The following is a 21,423-nucleotide window of genomic DNA, read 5'->3' as shown; positions in this document are numbered from 1 at the left end:
GTTAATGTCAAATGTTATGTCATAAATGTCATAAATGTTAATAAAACAAATTTTAATGTCATAAATATTAATAAAACAGTATACCTATATTGTGTCCTGTTTATTTTTCCAGTCATTTATTTCCAAAGTTGGTCCTTGAACACTATGAGGAGTTTCTGGGGGCTTGCTGGAAAGTGGGACTATCTCAGTGGGTGCCTCCAGGGGTCTCTGGGTCCCTAGACCATTCTTAAGGGTGCAGCTTCGATCCCTAGTGGGGAAAACATTAATTCCTCATAGGATTAAGCCCTGGAAGTGGTTTCTAGGCCTCTAGCAATCTCTCCCTGGGTTGGGGACTAAGGTCACACAAAGTATGTCCAGAAACTTCCTGGTTCAAACTAGGGACCAGGGACTAGTTTTGTGGATGCAGTTTTACCACGGGGATGGGGACATGTACTCATTGAATCAGAAATTGTGAGCAGCAGATAAAGCTCTTTGCTTAATTCTCACCTCCTGTGTGATCCTCCATCCCTTTGCAGCTGGGGTGGAGCATCTCCATAGTGTTTTAGGGATGGCTGCCGTGGTCAACATATTTTCCCCAAGTTTTGGCTAGTAGCACCTGGGGCATAAAATACCCAGTATTTTTTAAAAAGGGGAGTTAAAAAGGGGATTTAGCTTTCTGACAAGCTCCACACAGATTGGCAGTGTTAAGCAAGGGCATGCTAAGTCACTTCAGTCCTGTTCTGGTAGGCTGCCTACCAGGCTCCTCCATCCATGGGATTTTCCAGGTGAGAGTACTGGAGTGGGCTGCCATTGCCTTCTCCGAAACAAGTGTCTAAGTGGTGTTAATTTAGGGCTTCCCTGGTGCTCAGAGGAGTAAAGAATCTGCCTACAGTGGCAGTTTGTATCTGATGCGGCTTCCCAGGTGGCTCAGGTGAAGAACCCAACTGCTAATGCAGGAGACATAAAAGACTTGAGTTTAGTCCTAGAGGTCAGTAAGGTCCCCTGGAGAAGGCAATGGTAACACACTCCAGTAATCTTCCCTGGAAAATGTGGACAGAGGCGTCTGGCAGGCTACAGTCCATGGGGTCCCAAAAGAGCCAGACGTGACTTAGCAACTAAACAGTCTGGCTATTTAACACTCAATGTTAAGAATTAAATTTGTTCAGAAGTTCAAGTGGCTGAACTATGATCTTAGAATCAATGGGCTAGCAGTTTGCCAAGATGCTTAACCTATAGGTAAATGTGGAAAGTCAGTTGCCAGGACTCCTGTGCTTAGAATTGAATTTAGAGATACAACTTCATGTAAAGTTTTATTGATAATAATTAGGTAATTCTGAAATCTACTAAAATGCAGTTGATATGGTTATAGGTGTGTAATAATGGTGATTCACAATTTCTAAATGTTATACCTCATTCGTAGTGGGAAATCATTATAATTGGGACATCCCATCTCAGAAGTGCCCTGTAGTCCTCCCCAAACCACTCCAGCCATGGAACCTTGAGTGTCCAGTAATTAAATCCTGGAGTCCTGTGTTGCTAGTTTTAAACTAAGGCGGCTCATCAGTAAAGAATCAGCCTGTAATGCTGGAGACGCAGTTCTGACTACAAAGCCAGAAAACTCATACCTTCACCTTAAGGTGTACTCTCAACTTGTATGCCCACAAGTTTCCTTAGCCTTCAGCTTTATGACAGCCTGTGCATGTGCTAAGTCCCTTCAGTCTCACTCTTTGTGACCCTATGGGCTGTAACCTGCCAAGCTCCTCTGTCCGTGGGATTCTACGGGCAAGAATACCGTTGCCATGCCCTCCTCCAGGGGATCTCCCTGACCCAGGGGTCAAACCTGCGCCTTTTACATCTCCTCCATTGGCAGGTGGATTCTTTACCACTAGCGCCACCTGGGAAGCCCTTATGACAGCCTAGGGATTGCTTTAAGTGAGTCAGATTACCCCTAGTTCAGCTTGCTCATGAATTTAGGGCTGCCAGAGGGGAAGGGGTAGTTTGGGATGGATAATATACTGCTATATTTAAGATGGATAACCAATAAGCAGCACCAAGTTCCTTATCGGGACCTCCTGTTGTGAGAAAACTCAGGCAAGCAGACCTGGCCAAGGAGGGTGATTATGGTCAACAGTTCCCTAACACTTTGTTGTGGGGACTGTCGGTGTATTTTTATTTTCTAGGATATTTATAGCAGGACTTCACAAGATGCCAACAACTCTCCCAGCCCAGTGTCCTCTGACAATGCCGGGTGTCCTGGGAAAGGGGAGGTTGGAGGGGGGCTGACAAAAATCACCCTCAGTTGAGAGCTTCTGTTCTAGAATCATCTGGGACCCTGCCTTGAATTCTCTCCATGGCACCAATTCTCCAAACTAAAATTCCACCCTCTTGCCCAGCAATCGCACAAACCCCAAGCAGCAAAGATTATCCTGCAGAGGATCTTGTCTCTTGAGGAAGTAAAGAGACAGAGGTCAACGTTGATTCATGGGTCCTGGGATGGTCCTCTTCTGTCCTGACTTCAAGAGAAGAACCAGCAGCCCAGCTACTCAGCAGCCAACGTCCAAGTAAGGTTTTGTCATTCGAAGTGCCTCTAAACTTCGGTGGGTCATTTTATTCAGGTCCATTCCAAACAACCTGAGGACACAAGAAGGGAAATATTCCAGGCCACTATGGTGGCATTCAGTCCTTACAGCAAATCTCTTATACATCCTGCTTGGTTACAATATGTTAATTCCATTAAGTAGTTCATCATTGTAAATCAAATCTTATTGGGAGATAAGCTTGCTCTAAGCTACATCCCATTTTTAAGACCCTAGCCTGTGTTAACAAATTTAATTTATAATCATCTTACGGAAGGGCTTTCCCTGGTAGCTCAAACAGTAAAGAATCTGCCTGCAATGCAGGAGACCCAGGTTTGATCCCTGGCCGGGAAAGATACCCTGGAGGAGGAAATGGCAACCCATTCCAGTATCCTTGCCTGGAGAAGCCCACGGATGGAGGAGCCTGGCGGGCTACAGTCCATGAGATCACAAAGAGTGGGACACGACTCCTGACCCCAAGCCCCGGGTCCTGTCTCCTCCAAAGGCAGGGACCATCTCTCACCAGAGGACTCGGAGTTTGCAGCCCGGGTGGCTCAGCCTCTCGCACAGCAGCCTGACACCTGTGTTTCCCAGGGCGTTGTTGGTCAGATAAAGGTCTGTGAGGGTCTGGTTGATGCCCAGGGCAGAAGAAATGTCCTCACAAGCTTTGCCTGTGAGGCTGCAGCTGTCGAGCCTGTGGAAGACGAGAAGTGGTTGAAAATGTCAGCAGTTTGTGTTGGAAAGTGTCAGCTTCATAGGGAATCAGAGTGACGTTTTTAGGGATCAGTTTAAGAAAGAAGCAGACTAGAATCAGATCAGTCCAGGTTAAGGGCAGTGTGGTGAGGGAAAGCATTTCATAAAGGCATTTAAAGACAGTCCCCTTTGCTGTACAGTAGAAACTAACACAACATTGTAAAGCAACTATACTCCAATAAAAATTCAAGTTTTTAATTTTATTTATTTTTATTTATTTTTGGTTGTGCTGAGTCTTTGTTGCTGTGTGGGCTTTGGTTGTGGTAAGTGGGGGTTACTCCCTAGCTGTGGTGCTTGGGCTTCTCATTGCGGTGGCTTCTCTTGTTGCAGAGCTTGGGTTTCACCTGATTCAGCTCATGGTCTCAGTAGTTGTGGCTCACAGGCTCTCGAGCTGAGGATCAGTAGCTGTGGCACTCAGGCTTAGTTGCTCCCTGACATGTGAGGACTTCCTGGACCAGGGATTGAACCCGTGTCTCCTGCATTGGCAGTCAGACTCTTTACCACTGAGTCACCATTTAAGCCCCAAAATTAATTTTTTAAAACAAAAGAAGAAAGAAAGAAAGAAAAAAGATTTCTGAATTCATAGCTCCATCTGTAATAGATATCCTGGTTCTGCAGCCAAGAATTTCTCCTTCTGGTAATTCTATCCCAATTTCTCATTGAAACCCCCATCTCAGGGATTAATGTCTACAAGCTCTAGCAGTAGATATAGGGTCAAGGGCTAAGCTGGTTGGTTTCCTTGTCCCCAGCCACCACAAGTGGTTCCCTCTGGGCACAGGATCCATCCAAAACAGTGAATCAGAATCATGCTTTCCCTAGAGATTTTTTTGTTCAGAATTTGCACCTGAAAAGAAGTCATCTATAGAGCTGTAGGCATTTTGCCACCATGTACTGGATCAAGGCTAACCTTAACTCATAATGGAGCCAATACAGCAATAAGTAGAGAAGATAATGGAGATCAAGTATCTGAATGCCTAGATCAAGCCATACCTGAAACCTACACTTCCAGTTACACAACTTGATCAATGCTCTCCCCCATCTTCTTCTTTTTTTTTTTTTTTTTTAAAGAAGTCAGCATGATTTGGGCTGCTTCCTGCCCCCCCCCCACCCCAACACTATGCCATCTGATTTTCTCTGGTTTCTATTCTGTCCAGTTGTGTTTCTTTCTTGTATTCCATGCTGTTACAGTAAAAATAGGTAGCATTGAAGTGCTGTTGTAGTTGGGATGTTAGATGGAAATGTTTTCATCTTTGGCTGAGGCTGTGAAGCAATATGTGCCTCCAAACAACGTATAAGGCAACAGTTCAGGACTTGAAATGGAAGAGAAAGACCCAGGTGGGTGATCTATAATCACCCACCTCACAGGCACAGAAGGGTCAGGAGTAGGACATATGGTGAGAGCTGGGGAGGGGATTGTGGAAAGAGCTTGACCCAGATCATTTCATGTCAGGAGCACCTCCTCTGGGGTCCCCATGAGAACACACATATGATCCCCATGAGACAGGTATCATTTGGACACCTGCCAGACTGGGAGGGGGTGGAACTGACATCCCAGAGGGAACCTAGCCGCACCAATGAAGGGAGAGATGGGGCTTCCTTGGTCCAGTGGTTAAGAATCCACCTGCCAGTGCAAGAGACGTGGGTTAGACTCCTGGTCCGGGAAGACCCCGCATGCTGAGGAGCAGCTAAGCCCATGAGCCACAACCACTGAGTCCGTGCTCTAGAGCCTGTGTTCCGCAAAAAGAGAAGCCACCGCAGTGAGAAGCCTGTGTACTTCAACTAGAGAAAGCCCTCTCGCAGGAACCAAGACCCAAGTGCGGCCAAAAATAAATAAATAAAAGGGAGACATGCTGTCCCTAAGCTCTCATCTTCGTTTCCAGTTACCCAGGGCCCCAGATAAGCAAGAGATTCACGAAGGGAAGAAAATTAAAAATAGATAAGCCTGGGCTTCGCTGGTGGTCCTGTGGTTAAGAATCTGCTTGCCCATGGAGGGAGCAGGGGTTCGATCCCTGGTCCAGGAAGATCACACATGCCAGGGAGCAACCACAACTACTGAGTCAGAGCTCTAGAGCCGGTGAGTCACAGCTACTGAAGTCTGCCTGCCTAGAGCCTCTAAGAGATTCTTGACCATCTGAGCCACCAGCATAGACCCCCAAGAAGAGAAGCCAAGGCAATGAGAAGCCCTTGCCCCACAACAAAGAGTAGCCCCTGCTCTTTGCAACTAGAGAAAAGCAGTGAAGACCCAGCACAGCCAAAAATAATTAATTAACACAATTAATTTAAAAAAATAGATTGGGAGGAAGGGATGGGCTGGTATTGGGAGAAAGGGAAAGGAAGAAAGGTTCATTAACATTTGACTGAAGTTTATTCTGGACCAGACTGAATTAAAAATATATATTTATTTATTTATTATTTATTTGACTGCATCAGGTCTTAGTTGAGGCATGTGGGATCTAGTTCCCTGACCAGGCATTGAACTCAGGCCCCCTGCATTGGGATCGAGGAGCCTTATTAGCCACTGGACCACCTGGGAAGCCCCAGATTGAACTTTTATTACATAAAGGTTACCAGAAAGCTATAAATCTGCCCAAGTAAATGCCCAGAGAAAAGGGGAATTTTACAGAACATGTTTAGAGGCAATGACTGGATGGAAAAATTTAGCCTCTCTGTTTGCATTCCAGAGGATGAAATTACTCTTCGACTCATTCACACAGCTTTTCTTTCCACCTCTGAGCATCTCGTATCTTCCAGAGAGATGGAGGCATGGAAGGATAACCGTCCAACAGAAAAAAAGATCAGGACAGATCCCCTCCCACCCCGCCAGGGACCAGCATCACACCCAGCAGTCCTGCCTCCCAGCCACTCACCACAGTTTCTGGAGTCTGCAGGTGGGGTGTCGCAGCCCCTCACACAGCAAGGACATGCCGCGGTCTCCCAGGTCATTAAAGCTCAGGTCCAGCTCCCGAAGGTGGGAGCTGACCCCAAGCACAGCAGAGAGACCCTCACAGGCCACAGAGCTGAGCCGACAAATGCAGAGCCTGGGAAGACATTAAGCACAGGAGAGAACTGTCTCATTTCTTCTGAAGTTTTCTGGGGGAAAGAGAGGGGTTGAATCTTACTTCCTCCAACAGGGATTGAATCCCAGTCCTCAGAAGTGAAAGCAGGAAGTCCTAACTACTGGACCACAAGGGAATTCCCAGATGTCTTCAGCTTAATGGGGTCGAAAATGCTACCGTATTAACTAGTGAATATTATGCAAAAGAAGCAGACTCAAAGACATAAGAACAAACTAGTGTTTACAGGTGGGGAGAGGGAATGGGGGAGGGGCAAGATGAAATTGACAGTCCTGCTGCTTTTTTTTTTTTGCCCCACCCAGCAGCTTCTGGGGTCTTAGTCCCCCAACTAGGGATTGAACCTCAGCCCCCAGCAGTGAAAGTGTAGAGTCTTAACCACTGGACCACCAGGGAATTCCTCATTTTCTTTTTTTAAATTTGCTTTTTCATCTGTTCCATCATTTAAAAATATAATCTCTGAGCCAGATCTTATGCTAGTCACTGGAACACGTTGTTGCCACAATGTTGTTCCTGTACTTCTGGAATACAACAACACACACACAAATTCTGATAAGTGACACAGAAAAATAAGGTCAAATAGGATCCTAAAAGTAATCTTATCTAGGGATTGGAGAAGGTGTGCATGAAGAAGAAGCATTTGCTTTGGATCCTAACAGATGAAACAGGTATTATCAGGGTGAAAAAAAGGAGAAATCAGAGCAGAAGTGCATCTCAGGGAGATTTCCCTGGTGGTCCAGTGGCTAAGACTCCAGGCTACCAATGCAGGGGGCCTGGGTTTGATCCCTAGTCAGGAAACTAGATCCCACATGCTACAACTAAGAGTTTGCATGCCACAACTAAAAATCCTGCATGCTGCAAGTAAGACCCTGGGGGCAGCTAAATAAATAAATAAATAATAAAATAAATGTTAAAAGAAAAAAAAAAAAAGGAGTGCATTCCAGGAAGAAGGAACTGTTTGTGCAAAGGCCCTGTGGCAGAAAAACCTTTGACAGGAGGCCGAGGGAGCTAGAGGTTAGGAGAGGAGGGGAGGGAGACAGCCCCCCTGAGCCCAGGCAGGAGGGCAGGAATTGTGACTTTGGACTCCTAGGAAAGTGAGGAAAGCGGGGACTCACCGGAGGGTCTGGAGTTTGCACTGTGGGTGCCTGAGGCCTTCACACAGCAGCAGCACCCCGGGATCCCCCAGGTCATTCAGGCTTAGGTCCAGCTCCACCAGGCTCTGGTTCACGCGGAGGGTGGACGCCAAGTCTTCACACGCAGCACCAGTGAGGAGGCAGATCTTCAACCTGCAGAAAATCCAGTTTGGGAGTGTTTCCTGTACAATGCTGATGCTATCCTCCCTTCCCCCAATCTTTTTTAAAAAATTATTACAGTAGACTTGATTTACAATGTTCTCTTAATACCTGCTGTGTAGCAAAATGACTCAGTTATACGTATGTGTTCTTTTTCATATTCTTTTCCATTATGGTTTATCACAGGATATTGAAGATAGTTCCCTGTGCTGTACAGTAGGACTTTGTTTATCCATTCAGTTTATAATAGCATCTGCTAACCCCAAACTCCCGGTCCTTCCCTCCTCCACCCTGCCTTCCCCTTTGCAACCACAAGTCTGTTGTCTGCAACAGTGACTCTGTTTGTTTCATAGATAAGTTTATTTGTGTCATATTTTAGATTCCACGTATAAGTGATAGCATTTTAGATTCCACCTGTAAGTGATATTATTTGTCTTTCTCTTTCTGTGTTGTTAGGAAGCACAGTACAAAATAGCCGGTTGGAGGAAGTCTTTGGGAAAATGGTGAAGGGCCAGAAATATCCCGGCTTGGTGTGCTGCGGGCAGAAAAACATTTCCTGCCTTTGGTTATGCCCGGCGCCAAGATTTAATAATAAATATTAAGGATGTTATTTGAGAAAACGAGTTACGGGATAAGCACATGGGTCACTTAGAGCGTGTTGTCCTTGAAATATTTTTACTGATTAGATGTTAACCCTGTATGCATTCTGTTGGCTGTATATTCTAAGCTCTTTGTTCCTGCTTTTATAAACAGGCTTGATTGCAGAAATAAACTTGTCAGTCCTTGCAAGAGACTGTCCGAGTGTCATTCTTTCAGGTTCGTTGTTTCCAAGTCCCAGGGAAAAAATCCCCAACACTGAGTGACTGCTTAGTACAATAATCTCTAGGTCCATCCATGTTGCTGCAAATGGCTGCCCCCAATCTTAAAAGTAATGTTTGCAAATAAACGACTTGTTCGAAATACGGCCAAAGGCCTAAATAGACATTTCTCCAAAGAAGACATATAAATGGCCACAAATCACGTGAAAAAAAATGTTCAACATTATTAATCATTAGGAAAACACAAGTCAAAAGCACAGTGAGATATCACCTCATACCCGTTCGGATAGACATTATCCAAAAAACAGAAAACAACAGGTGTTGGTGAGGATGTGGAGAAATTGGCACCTCTTTGCACTGTTGGTGGAAATGTAAAATGGTCCAGTGGCTACGGAAAATAGTATGATGGTTCCTCAAAAAGTTAAGAATAACTGTGTGTGTGTGTGTTCAGTTGTGATTGACACTTTGCAAACCCATGGACCCTGCCAGGCTCCTCTGTCCATGGGATTTCTCAGACAAGAATACTGGAGTAGGTTGCCATTCCCTTCTCCTGAGGATATTTGCCACCTGGGGTTTGAACCCGGGTCTCCTGCGTTGCAGGCAGATTCTTTACTCTCTGAGCCACAGTGAAGCCCACATGAGGTTGCTGGAGGAGTCAGATTTACAGAGACACCGGTAGAACTCACCACAAAATCCGCAGCCTACAGACTGGGTGCCTCAAACCTTGACACAGGAGCCTCAGGCCTGAGTCTTCCAGTGCATTTCCTGTCAGGTCCAGCTCCAGCAGATGACGACTGGTACTGAGCACAGAGGCGAGCTCCTGGCAGGCCCCGGCCTCCAGATGGCACTTCCTCAACCTTGGGAGGAAAGAGAAAAGTTGAAGAGGGCACCATCTTGCTTTTCCATATCCTGATGGTTCCTGCCCTGGCCATCGAATCAGCTGATGTACTTCCCTTGTGGCTCAATGGAAAAGAACCTGCCTGCCAATGCAAAAGACATGGGTTTGATCCCTGGGTCAGGAAGAACCCTTGGAGGAGGAAATGGTAACCCACTCCAGTATTCTTTCTTGGGTCCTGGGAAACTCCATGACAGAGGAACCTGGTGGGCTACAGTCCATGGGGTTTCAAAAGAGCTGGACATGAACCTACAATTGTCCCTAAAGTTACAGAGACAAACAGGATTTTGTCACTTCCAGATAGAGAATCTTGTCTAATAAGATAAATGAGTGAGTAATTATGATCCAGTATAGGTGGTCTCTGGAGAAGGAAATGGCAACCCACTCCAGTACTCTTACTTGGAAAATTCCATGGATGGGGGAGCCTGGTAGGCTACAGTCCATGGGGTCGCAAAGAATCAGACATGACTAAGCGACTTCACTTTCTTTCTTTCTACAGTTCCTTTTGGAGAAGGAAATGGCAACCCACTCCACTGTTCTTGCCTGGAGAATCCCATGGACGGAGGGGCCTGGTGGGCTGCGGTCTATGGGATTGCAGAGAGTCGGACACAACTAAGCAACACACACACACACACACACACACAGAGGTGGTCTCATGGAGGCAGTGTACACAGAGTAATAGTTCAGAGCAAGGTCTCTAGGGTTCAACAACCTGTTCCCCACCCCCCATACTTTGACCTCAAAGGAGCATTTTGTTTTGTTTTTTGGGTTTTTTGTTTGTTTGTTTAGCTGCACCCTATAGTGGCTTGTGGGACCTTAGTTCTCAGACCAGGGATTGAACCCTGACCCTTGGCAGCGAGAGGACAGAGTCCTAACCACTGAACCACCAGGGAATTCCCTCAAGAGAGTTTTCATCAGGTCTCAGCTTTCTGTTACATGTGCCACCATGTCTCAAGTCACAGACTAAAATAAGGATAATAATTATGCCGGCCTCAGGTTTGTTGTGAGGATTACATAATTTATTAAAAGCAGTGGGTGTAGAACCAGCCTGACACATGGTCAGTGCTCCATCAACGTGAGTTACTGTTTGTTGAACATCCTGGTGGAGGGGCCTCCTCACCCAGCTTTGGCAAGTGGTGTGCAATGAGGGAAGGCTCTCTGGGAGAATTTGAGCTGGTTCTTGAAGGGTAAATAGAAGTTGATTTGGAAGAATAAGATGAGGGGCAGTGAGATAATAGAAAAAAAAAAAAAATACACACACACATAGGTCTCTGCTCTGGCTCCTGGCACAGAGTTCCTAAATCTCTAATTTCCTAAGTGATAAAACAAAAGCAAAAACATGGGACTTCCCTGGTGGTCCAGTGGTTAAAATCTGCCTTGCAATGCAGGGGACACAGGTTCCAGGTAATGAAGCCTTACTCTGACGCCATCTCCAGGTAGATAGTGTTAGAACCAAGATAAACTCCAGGACGCCCAGTTGGTGTCACATGCCTTCGTGTGGGGATAACTCCACACATAAAAGTGTCAGAAGTAGAGTGTTGGGGGACTTCCCTGGAGGTCCAACGGTTAAGAGTTTACCTTCCCATTGGGGGGGGGTCTGGGTTTGATCCCTGGTTGGGGAACTAAGATCCCACATGCCTTGTGGCCAAAAAACCAAAAATACAAAACAGAAGCAATATTGTAACTAATTCAATAAAGAGTTTAAAAGTTGTCCACATTCAAAAAAAAAAAGTCTTAAAAAATGGGGAAAAAATGGAGCGTTCTTATGAGTAGTAGTAATGAAGTAGTTATGAAGACATAGAGGGGGAAGGCAGGGTGTTTTTTGGAAAACAGTGGCACTGAACAAAAAGGAAGTTGCACAAGAAAAGGATCTTTGCACGGAGACCTCTGGGGTTCTGAGTACTCAGGATGTGGTCAATAAATAGGGTGTGGGTTCTGGGTGGGCAGGTGGCCCCAGGGACTCCTCACCATGTGGAAATGACTGGGGTCAGAAGAGGCCAAAAACAGGTTCTCCAAAATGCAGAGTCCAGAGCAGGGGTCTCAGGTCAAGGGTCTAAGGGCAGCTCTAATTTGAGCTCAGTGGTAAAGAATATGCCTGCCAAGCAGGAGATTTGGGTTCGAACCCTGGGTCGGGAAGATCCCCTGGAGGAGGAAATGGCAGCCCACTCCAGTATTCTTGCCTGGAGCATCCCATGGACAGAGGAACATGGTGGGCTACAGTCCATGGGGTGGCAAAAGAGTCAGACACGACTGAAGTGACTAAGCACACTTGCACAAAGTGCAGAGGCCAGGAGGGGTGGCATCTCAGGTCACGGGTCTAAGGGCAGCTGTGATGAGAGGTAGGGGTTTGGGGATTGGCATTTGGGGAGATGCTTCGAGCCCTGGGACACAACCAGCTTGTCCCAGGAGGTCACAGAGGTGAAGAATGTGTTACTGGGGGGGGGGGCGGGACACTCACTGCACCACTTGCAGCCTGCATTTGGGGTGCCGGAGCCCCTGACAAAGCAGCTGTGCACCCAGCAGCCCCAGGGCATTGCCACTGAGGTCCATCCTCAGTAAGTGCTTGTTGGCAATCAGTGCGGTAGTCAGGTCCTGGCAGACGGAGCTGGAAACTTGGCATCTCTTCAACCTGAGACGCAAAGAAGAAAAGAGCCAGGTGATTTCATTTGGGGTTGTTTTGTAAAGGGGCTTCCCAGGTGGCACCAGTGGTAAAGAACCCGCCTGCCAACGTAGGAGATGTAAGATGCAGATTCGATCCCTGGGTTGGGAAGATCCTCTGGAGGAGGGAATGGCAACCACTCCAGTATTCTTGCCTGGACAATCCCACGGACAGAGGAGCCTGGTGGGCTGTAGTCCACGGGGTCACAAAGAGTCAGACACAGCTGAGTGATTAAGCACGCATAGTTGGTTTACAAAGTTCTGTTAGTTTCAGGTATACAGCAAGGCAAGGTGGTTCAGCTATACCAAATATATACATATATAAAAATTATATGAATACATATATGAATATATATATATATATCAGATTCTTTGCCTTTGTAGGTTATTATAAGATACCGAGTAGAGTTCCTTGTTCTCTACAGTAGATCCTTGTTGGTTATCTATTTTATACGTGAGTTTTCCTGGTGGCTCAGAGGTAAAGAACCCACCTGCCAATGCAGGAAATGTGGGTTCAATCCCCAGGTTGGGAAGATCCCCTGCAGAAGGCAATGGCAACTCACTGTAGTATTCTTGCCAAGACTACAGTCCATGGGATCGCAAAGAGTGGGACCCGACTCAGCGACTAAACAACAACAACAGAGTGTGTATATTTTAATCTCCACCCCCTAATTTATTCCTCCTCTCCCCATTCTCTCTTCTTTTCTCCATCACTACAAGAAGGTAATTAAGTTAAAGTGAGGTCATGAGGGTGGACCCTGGTGCAATATGACTGGTGTCCTTCTATGGAGAGGAGGTTAGGACAGAGACACACAAAGAAGAAAGACCCTGAGAGGATGCAGGAAGAAGGTGGCTGTCAGCAAGGCAAGGAGAGGGGCCCGGAGGAAACCAAGCCTGCTGACGCGCTGAGCCGGAGCTTCCAGCCTCCACGGCTTTGAGAAAATCAAAGTCCATCGCTTAAGTCATCCAGCCTGTGGTGCTTTCTTATGGGACCTCAAGCAAACATCATCCTATGATTTTTTGTTTTTTGGCTACACCACGCGGCTTGCAGGATTTTAGCTCCCCAACCAGGGATTAAACCCGTGCCCCAGGCAGTAGAAGCTGGACGTCTTAACCACTGAACCACCAGGGAAGTCCCAACCTATGCTCTTTCTGACGGAGCCCCTTGAGATGGAACGGTAGGGCCCCCAGAAGCTCACAGACCAGCCTGGACTCACCTCAGGTTCTGCAGTCTGCAGTTGGGGTGTCTGAGTCCTTGACATAGCAGCTTCACCCCCTGGCTTCCCAGGGCGTTGCTGTGCAAAGCCAGCTCCACCAGACTGGGGTTGGTGCTGAGGGCAGCAGCCAGCTGCTCGCTGTAGATGTCAGGTAAAACGTGCCTCTCGGGGCTGCGGGAAGGACAGACAGGACGTTCGGTTTACGGAGATGTTTGGCCCTTGCACGTGTGCTCAGTCCCTCGGTCGTCTCCCACTCTTTGCCTGCCAGGCTTCTCTGTCCGTGGAATTTCCCAGTAAGAAGACTGGAGTGGGTTAGCATTTCCTTCTCCCGGGTATTTTCCCAACCCAGGGATCAAACCCACGTCTCCTGTGTCTCCTGCATTGGCAGGTGGGTTCTTTACCACTGAGCCTGAGGGCTTCCCAGGCAGCGCTAGTGGTAAAGAACCTGCTTGTCAATACAGGAGATGTAAGAGACAGAGGTTCGATCCCTGGGTCGGGAAGATCCCCTGGAGGAGGGCATGGCATCCCACTCCAGTATTCTTGCCTGGAGAATCCCATGGACAGAGGAGCCTGGTGGGCTACAGTCCACGGGGCTGCAAAGAGTCGGACACAACTGAAGCAACCTAGCACACACGCATGCACCAGGGAAGCTCTATATTTGAATATGGACTGAGTATTAGAAGATATTAAGGAATTGTGTTTTTTGGTTGTTGATTTTGTTTTTTGCTATGCTGATCCATTCCTGGGTTCAATCCGGTATTGAACCCAGGCCCTTCGCAGTAACAGCAGGAAGCCCTAACCACTGGAAAGTGAAAATGAAATTGCTTAATCGTGTCCAGCTCTTTGCCACCCCATGGACTGTAGCCTACCAGGTTCCTCTGTCCATGGGATTTTCCAGGCAGAATACTGGAGTGGGTTGCTGTTTCCTTCTCCAGGGGATCTTCCCGACCCAGGAATTGAACCTGGGTCTCCTGCATTGTAGGCAGACGCTTTACTGTCCAAGCTACCAGGGAAGTCCCCTAACCACTGGACCACCAGGAAATTCCCAGGAATTGTTAATTTTGTTAGGAATGATGATGCCATGGTGAGGGAAGGGGGCACAGGTTCAATCCTTGGTTGAGGAAATAGGATTCCACAAGTCTAGCAGGAACAATCCCCCCCAAATTTTTTTTTGAGGAAAAATAAAAAGCAAGACAGGGAACAATAGATGAAGCACATTTGGCAAAATGTTGCTAACTGGTCAAATAAATGATGAATATATATATTCATCTATCTATCTCTGTATAAATACTCTGTGTATATTTGAAATATTCCATTGTAATTTTTTTTTTTCCAAAAGCATTAGCAAGCAACTTAGAGAGGGCAGAAAACCATAGAGCTCCACTACTTGATTGAGTTACTATCAGGGAGCTCTTTAAATTTATTGGTTTATTTATTTTGGCAGTGCATGCAGCGTGGGGGAATCTAAGTTCCAAACAAAGATCAAACCCATGCCCCCTGCAGCAGAAGCACGGAGTCTTAACCACTAGACCACCAGGGAAAGCCCCAGGGAGGTCTTTAAAGCCTTTCATCTGTACTTGTGGTTCCCAAGTGTGGTCCCCAGGCCAGCAGCATCACCTGCTCTTCGGTCTTCATTCTTTTAATAAAGTTTGGGTGTTTCCCCCATAATGCTGTCTTATGTCAATTTAATTCTTAGGCCCAGTCAGAGACCCTAACCTCAAGGAAGAGGATTCTTCTTCCCCCGCAGTTCCAAAGCTGATGAAATCATTGTGAGACTGCACAAACGATTATTCCATCAGTTTTCCCACATATATGCCTTTCCACAGCTTGCCACACCAGAAACTCAAGTCTTGTCATAGCCCTACAAACATATTGTTCTTTTGTTAAGACTGTACATAAGCCCAAATTCTTTTTGTTTAAAATTTATTTTTAATTGAAGGATAATTGCTTACAACATTATGTTACTTTCTGCCATACAGCAACATGAATCAGCCATAGGTATATATATGTTCCCTTCCTCTTGAACCTCCCTCCCATCTCCCACCCCATCCCACCTCTCTAGGTTGTCACAGAGCACCAGGTCGAGCTCCCTGAGTCAGACAGCAGATTCCCACTGGCTGTCTAATTTACATATGGCAATGTATATTTCCATGCTCCTCTCTCAACTCCTCCCACCCTCTCCTTCCCGCACTGTGCCCACAGGTCTGTTCCCTTTGTCTGCCTGGGTCTCCACTGCTGCTCTGCAAATAGATTCATCAGTGCCATCTCTCTAGGTTCCATATATATATGCCTTAGCCCAAATTCTACAGATCCCTTAGGGTTACTCATTTCTGGGTCCATTCTCGTGTAAGTAGGAAGGGACGTGCCACTAAACTTCTATTTTTTTTTAGCTTGTAAATCTTGTCTTTTGTAAGTCTAATTTATAAGTCCCCAGTTTCACAACCTAAGAGAGGAGAGGGAACAAGAATGTTTCCTTTCCACTCCACTTACGTTGAAATCTTTGCTTCTAAGGTGATTCCTCAGGGAACCCAAACCAAAACAAAGTCCTAGCCAAACAAACACACAGAAAATGTCACTTGCTCAGAGTTTCCTTCACGGACCACCTCCTTTCATGTTGCCCTTCCCCCTTCAAGTCACTGTCTGTTATATAATATTACCCGGTTTTACTTTCTTCCTAATAGATAACTCTGTTTGCAACTACCTTAATCAATTTCATTTCATTTGCCTATTGATTTATTTACTATTCTTTGTCTATCTTCCTTCTCCATTGACTGTTTGCTCTGTTAGGGGCACTGGCTGGCTTATTGATACTGTCTTCAATCTATAAAAAAAAAAAAAAAATGCCCAGCAACAAGGACTTACTGTATAGCACAGGGAACTATACTCAATATCTTATAATAACTTATAATGGAAAATAATCTGAAAAAGTATATATATATGTATTATATATCTGAGTCACTTTGCTGTACACCTGAAACTAACACAGCATTGTCAATCAACTACACCTCATTGTGAAAAAACTTTTAAGAAAAAAAAAAAAAGACCATATAGTAAGATTAGAAAATCACTGGGAATTCCCTGGAGGTCTAGTGCTTAGGACTGTGTGCTATCACTGCCAGGGGCCCAGGTTCCATCCCTGGGCAGGGAACTAAGATCTCCTAAGCCCAGCAGGGCAAGGACAAGGAAAAAAAACTGAAAAAAAGGGATAGCCCAGCTCACAGATATAAGGCCCTGGATAATATATGTTGACTGGATACATTCTCCTTGACATAGGCCACTATTTAGTCCTAATAAGTATTGCTTAGGGCTTCCCTGGTGGCTCAGTGGTAAAGAATCCACCTGCCAATGCATGAGACCTGGGTTCCATCCCTGGGTCAGGAAGATCCCCTGGAGCAGGGCATGGCAACCCACTCCAGTATTCTTGCCTGGAAAATCCCATGGACAGAGAAGCCTGGCAGGCTACAGTCCACGGGGTCTCAAAGAGCTGGACACACTGAGCAACTGTTAGTGTTTTTGTTCTTGTTGTTTAAGAACTAGAAAATGACCTGGACACTGTTGACACTTCGGAGCCAAATAGTTGTTAGTGATGGAGGCTGTCCTGTGCATTATAGGATATTTTTGCAGCATCCCTGACCTCCACCCACTAGACCTCTAGCATCTGTCTGATCTCCCCTAACTGTGACAGCGAAATCCTTCTCCACATATTGCCAAATATCTCCTAGGATGGAGGGAAAAGTCACCCGCTTTGAGAACATGAACTTGGCTAAGGACATGAACTCGGGGAGCGAGCCCCAGCAAATACTTACGACGTTGCCAGGGGCCATCTCAGCCCGTCTTCTCCATGGGCTTGGTAGGCAGCCCCGAAGAGCTGCAGTACCTCGGCGTTCCTGCAGCTCTTCACACAAAAGGAGGACACCATGTGTTCCATCTTGGTGGTGATGTTGTTGACCACGACCACCTGGAAGTGGCTGAGGGCTTGTTGGATGAATTCCTCCTCCTGGAGCTCGTACAGGCAGCCGAAGACCTCCAGGGCGCCCTGCTTCAGGGTGGACCCCTCGCTCCGAGCCTTGCGGCGGATCCACTCGAGCAGCTCGGTCTTGACGCCAGGCGAGACCTTCCAGCCCAGCGTCTTCTCCAGGTAGCTCCTGGTCTCCTCGTTCAGGAGTCCAAACAGGAAACGGACTGTGAGGGCTAAGAAGCTCCTATCGGAGAAGGCGTACTCGGTCAGCAACCTGCTGAGGTTCCGCTCGGGGCCGGACCCGCTCGCTCCATCATCCAAGACGTAGTGCATGGCCGCGAAAAATTCCTGGAAACTCAGATGGATGAAACTGTAGAGCGTCTCACAGATGATGTCCTTCTGGAAGATGTTCATGTTGAGGAAGGAAGAGACGTCGGCAGCGTCCAGGCCGTGCTCCCGGAGGTCGCGCTCCGCAAAGAGGATCTTCTGTTCCCAGAGGCCGTGGGCCGCCAGGGCGCACAGCCCCCTCCGGTTGGGCGGGGACGGCAGGGTGGGGGTCCCTGGCTTGGGTTGCATCAGACTCAGGAGGTAGAGCAGGTACACGGCCGTCGTGGTCCTCGACCTCCGTCTTAAGAGCCCCCCGCCCTCCAGCTGCTGCTTGAGGCAGGTGCAGACCACCCAGCACACCATGGGGACAAAACACAGAGTGAAGAGGGGCTCGTCGTCCCTCACGAAGCTGAAGACCTGGCTGGCCTGCTCCCTGTCGTGGAAATACCTGTGGAAGTACTCCTTGCGCTCGGCCTCGGAGAAGCCCAGGATCGCCACGTGCCTGGGATGCTCCAGCGAGCGCTGGAGCTTGGCCAGAGCGGTGGGCCGCGTGGTGATGAGCAGAGACAGCTCGGGCAGGAGCTTTTTACGAATCAGGCTGCCCAGGAGGACCTCCGCGGGCGCTTTCTTCTCCCAGCAGAGGCACCAGGGGCCCTGCGGCTCGTGGAAGGATGGTCTGAGTTCGTCAAAGCCATCCATGATGACGAGCAGACGCTCAGGCACGCGGACGAGCTCCTGGAGAGGTGCGCAGGGCTCCGGCCAGCAGCTGGCCAGGAGGTCTCGTACGCTGAGCTCTGCGGTGCCCCGGTTCATCTCGCGGCAGTTGATGTAGCAGACGTAGTCGAACCTGTTTTGGAAGAGCTTCCCGTCGGCCCAGTCGAGCATCACTTTGTGGGCCAGCATGGATTTGCCCATGCCCGCCGCGCCCTGCAGGACCACGGTGCGCGGGGGCTCCGGACGCTCTTCATCTGGCTCGAAGAGGGCCTCGATCTGGATGAGGCTGGCCGGGTGGCCAGCGGTCCCCGCGTGTCCCCGGCCCGTGTCCAAGAGTTTCTGCTGGGCCCACCTGGGGCTGGAGTGTTCCTTCGCCAGGAGGAGCCGCGTGTACCGGTGGCTGAGGTTGACGAACTCCCCCAGGCGCGCGTTGCGGTCTTCCATTAGCCGGAATTTCCTGCGGACGTAGTCCCTGTAAGTTTCCTGGGGATCTAACGGAGAGGAATGAAGGACCATGAAAGATAGATTGGTCAGCAGCCTTTAATGAATGCATGCATTAATGCAAACTGTGGTCTAGTGAACTATCTGCTTTGCGATGACGTTGGAAGTCTTTTCTAGATGGAGCCTGGGAACTTCGGTACTTCGGTACAACACCACAGATCTTGCCTTCTTGTGGGAAGCAGAAGCAACATGGGAACTATTCTTTTTTGTTGTTGTTTTTTTTTAACTTCCCAGGTGGCTTAGATGGTAAAGAATCCTCCTGCAATGCGGGAGACCTGGGTTTGATCCTTGGGTTGGGGAGATCCCCTGGAGAAGGGGACAGCTACCCACTCCAATATTCTGGCCTGGAGAATTCCATGGACAGAGGAACCTGGAGGGCTACAGTTTATAGGGTCACAAAGAGTCAGACACAACTGAGCGATTTTCACACTTTACGTTAATAGGTGGCCCAGTGATAAAGAATCTGCCTGCCAGTGAAGGAGATGTGGGTTCAGTCTCTGGCTTGGGAAGATTCCCTGGAGAAGGAAATGGCAACCCACTCCAGTATTCTTGCCTGGGGAATACTATGGACAGAAGAGCCTGGTGGGCTACAGTCCATGGGGTCTCGAAAGAGTCAAACATGACTGAGCACACGGCAGGGATAGTTGATTTATTTACAGTGTGGTACCAATCTCTGCTGTACAGCAAACTGACTCACTTATACACATATAGACATTCGTTTTCTAAATATTCTTTTCCATTATGATTTATCACAGGATACTGAATATACTTCACTGTGGTACTGTAAGACCTTGTTGTTTATCCATCCTACATAGACTAGTTTGGATCCGATAATCCAAAACTAGTCCTTCCCTCCCCCACCCACCTCCCCCTTGGCAATTAGGAGTCTGTTTTCTAGGTCTGTGAGTCTGTTTTGTGGATAGGTTCATTTGCACCATATTTTAGATTCTACACGTAAATGATATCATATGGTATTTGTCTTTCTGACTTCACCTAGAGCAATAATCTCTAGTTGCATCTATGTTGCTGCAAATGGCCTGATTTCATTCTTTCTCATGGCTGAATAGCATTCCAGCTTCTTCAGGCTGGAATGGATAAAGAAGATGTAATATATATATTTATCTTTATCCATTCAACTGCCGATGGACATTTAGGTCATTCCCATGTCTTGGCTACTGTGACTGGTGCTGCTGTGAGCAAAGGGGTGCGTGTATCTTTTTGAATTAGAGTTTGTTCGGGTATATGCCCAAGAGTGGGATTGCTGGGTCATATGGTAATTCTAGTTTTCGTTTTTTGAGGAACCTCCATGCTGTTTTCCATAGTGGCTCCACAAGCTTACATGGCTCGTGGCTCACCTTTTCTCGGAGCGGCAGCCAAGACGTCCAGAGAACATGCTGACTCGCTGCCCAGTGAGGGTGGGCCACCAGATGGAGCGTCTGGAAGAGGCATTTTGTCAGATCAGCTGGCATGTATCTGACTAGCCCTTCACGACAGTAACTTCCATTACATCAAACTGTCTACATGGTAATAACTCACTGCCCATGGGTATCGATCATAGTGATTGGCACCTCCATCCATCTGATTAATCCCTCAGCCAGGGCATTCTGAGTCGGCTTGGATTCCTCCTCCCCTTCAGCCCCACACCAGAAACTAGCATTTTTGAAATGTCTTTTATACATGTGTACTGGCATATTTTTTTTATTCAGTACTTATTTATTGAGCATCTTCTATTCTTTCATGGACTCCAAAATATATATTTATTAAGCACTTAGTATGAAAAGTGGGGTTTTCAAGCCAGCCAGGGTTATTGAGCAGGGGGAGGGAGAAAATGAGTAAAGGAATCACAGAGAAAGTAGTGCCTTCAGGGTTCTGACTGATGAATAGGAGTTTTCCAGGTGAAGAAGATAGAGGGAGATACTCCAGGCACCAGAGGGATGGGTTAGAGTGGCTCTTGGGAGCCCAGCAATCATCAGGAAGGAGAAGGGTGATCTTCCCCAGTGGTCCAGTGATTAAGAACCTGACTTCCAGTGTAAGGGGCACAAGTTCAATCCCCAGTGGGGGACCTAAGATTTCACATGCCTCCATGCAACTACAGAGAGAAACTGGCATGCTACAACGAGGACCCCACATGCCACAAGTAAGACCAGGTGCAGACAAATTAATTAATTTTTAAAACAGGAAGCAGGAGAAAAATCTTGAAAAAAAAAACACAGCAAAACAAAAACACAGAAGAAGGGAATCAGTGGGTGGCAGCTTCAGCCCGGGCCATCACCACCTCCTTACCCTTCCCTTGGTCCTCTCTGTGGCCTCTCTCCCACAGGTCCTTCCTGTTGATCTGATGAAAGACGCTGAGGGCCAGCAGCCAGGCCTCCTGTGGCCCGAAATGAGCTGCCAGCAGCTGGGCCATTTCCAGGGGACCCGCCTGCTCCATCCGCCCCCAGGGGATCTTGCCCTCCCCCATTTCTGTCGCAGTCCCCAGGTATAACTTGAACTTCTTCAGCTCCACGGCCTCCAGTTCCTCCAAGTAGGTGCAGAGGCGACCCAGGTCACTCCTGAGCGGGGCTGGGGACATGGGGGCGCTGTGGGCCCTCCAGGAGAGAGGCTGGAGGGGTGTTTCTATACCTGGGAGGAGCGAGTCCACATGCACAGCTCTGATCACCACAG

At 47.6% G+C, this 21,423-nt stretch overlaps 1 protein-coding gene across 1 annotated transcript; it reads right to left on the bottom strand.

Moving 5' to 3' along the window:
* Positions 1-878: 878 nt before the first annotated feature.
* On the bottom strand, positions 879-21,389 carry NLRP12 (NLR family pyrin domain containing 12). Its single transcript, XM_027514494.1, has 10 exons — positions 21,043-21,389; positions 20,115-20,195; positions 17,066-18,749; positions 13,260-13,430; positions 11,843-12,013; positions 9,176-9,346; positions 7,495-7,665; positions 6,176-6,346; positions 3,079-3,249; positions 879-2,610 (listed from the first exon to the last, which is right to left on the bottom strand). The coding sequence occupies exons 1-10, from the start codon at positions 21,329-21,331 to the stop codon at positions 2,523-2,525; spliced, it is 3,168 nt and encodes a 1,055-aa protein (XP_027370295.1). The 5' UTR covers positions 21,332-21,389; the 3' UTR covers positions 879-2,522.
* Between the last annotated feature and the right edge of the window lie 34 nt (positions 21,390-21,423).

This window comes from Bos indicus x Bos taurus, chromosome 18, assembly GCF_003369695.1.
Source record: "Bos indicus x Bos taurus breed Angus x Brahman F1 hybrid chromosome 18, Bos_hybrid_MaternalHap_v2.0, whole genome shotgun sequence".
NCBI lineage: Eukaryota > Metazoa > Chordata > Mammalia > Artiodactyla > Bovidae > Bos > Bos indicus x Bos taurus.
Note: the sequence above shows the minus strand (reverse complement) of the source record. Positions and strands in the feature narration are given on the sequence as shown.

Bases quoted from the DNA above. Each gene is read 5' to 3' on its own strand.
- NLRP12 (XM_027514494.1), bottom strand. From the start codon at position 21,331: ATGTCCCCAGCCCCGCTCAGGAGTGACCTGGGTCGCCTCTGCACCTAC. The intron at 9,347-11,842 runs GTGAGTGTCCCG...TTTCCTCCCAAG, and splicing joins TGCAGGCTGCAAGTGGTGCA to GTTGAGGAAGTGCCATCTGG. The intron at 3,250-6,175 runs GTGAGTGGCTGG...CGTCTTCCACAG, and splicing joins TGCAGACTCCAGAAACTGTG to GCTCGACAGCTGCAGCCTCA.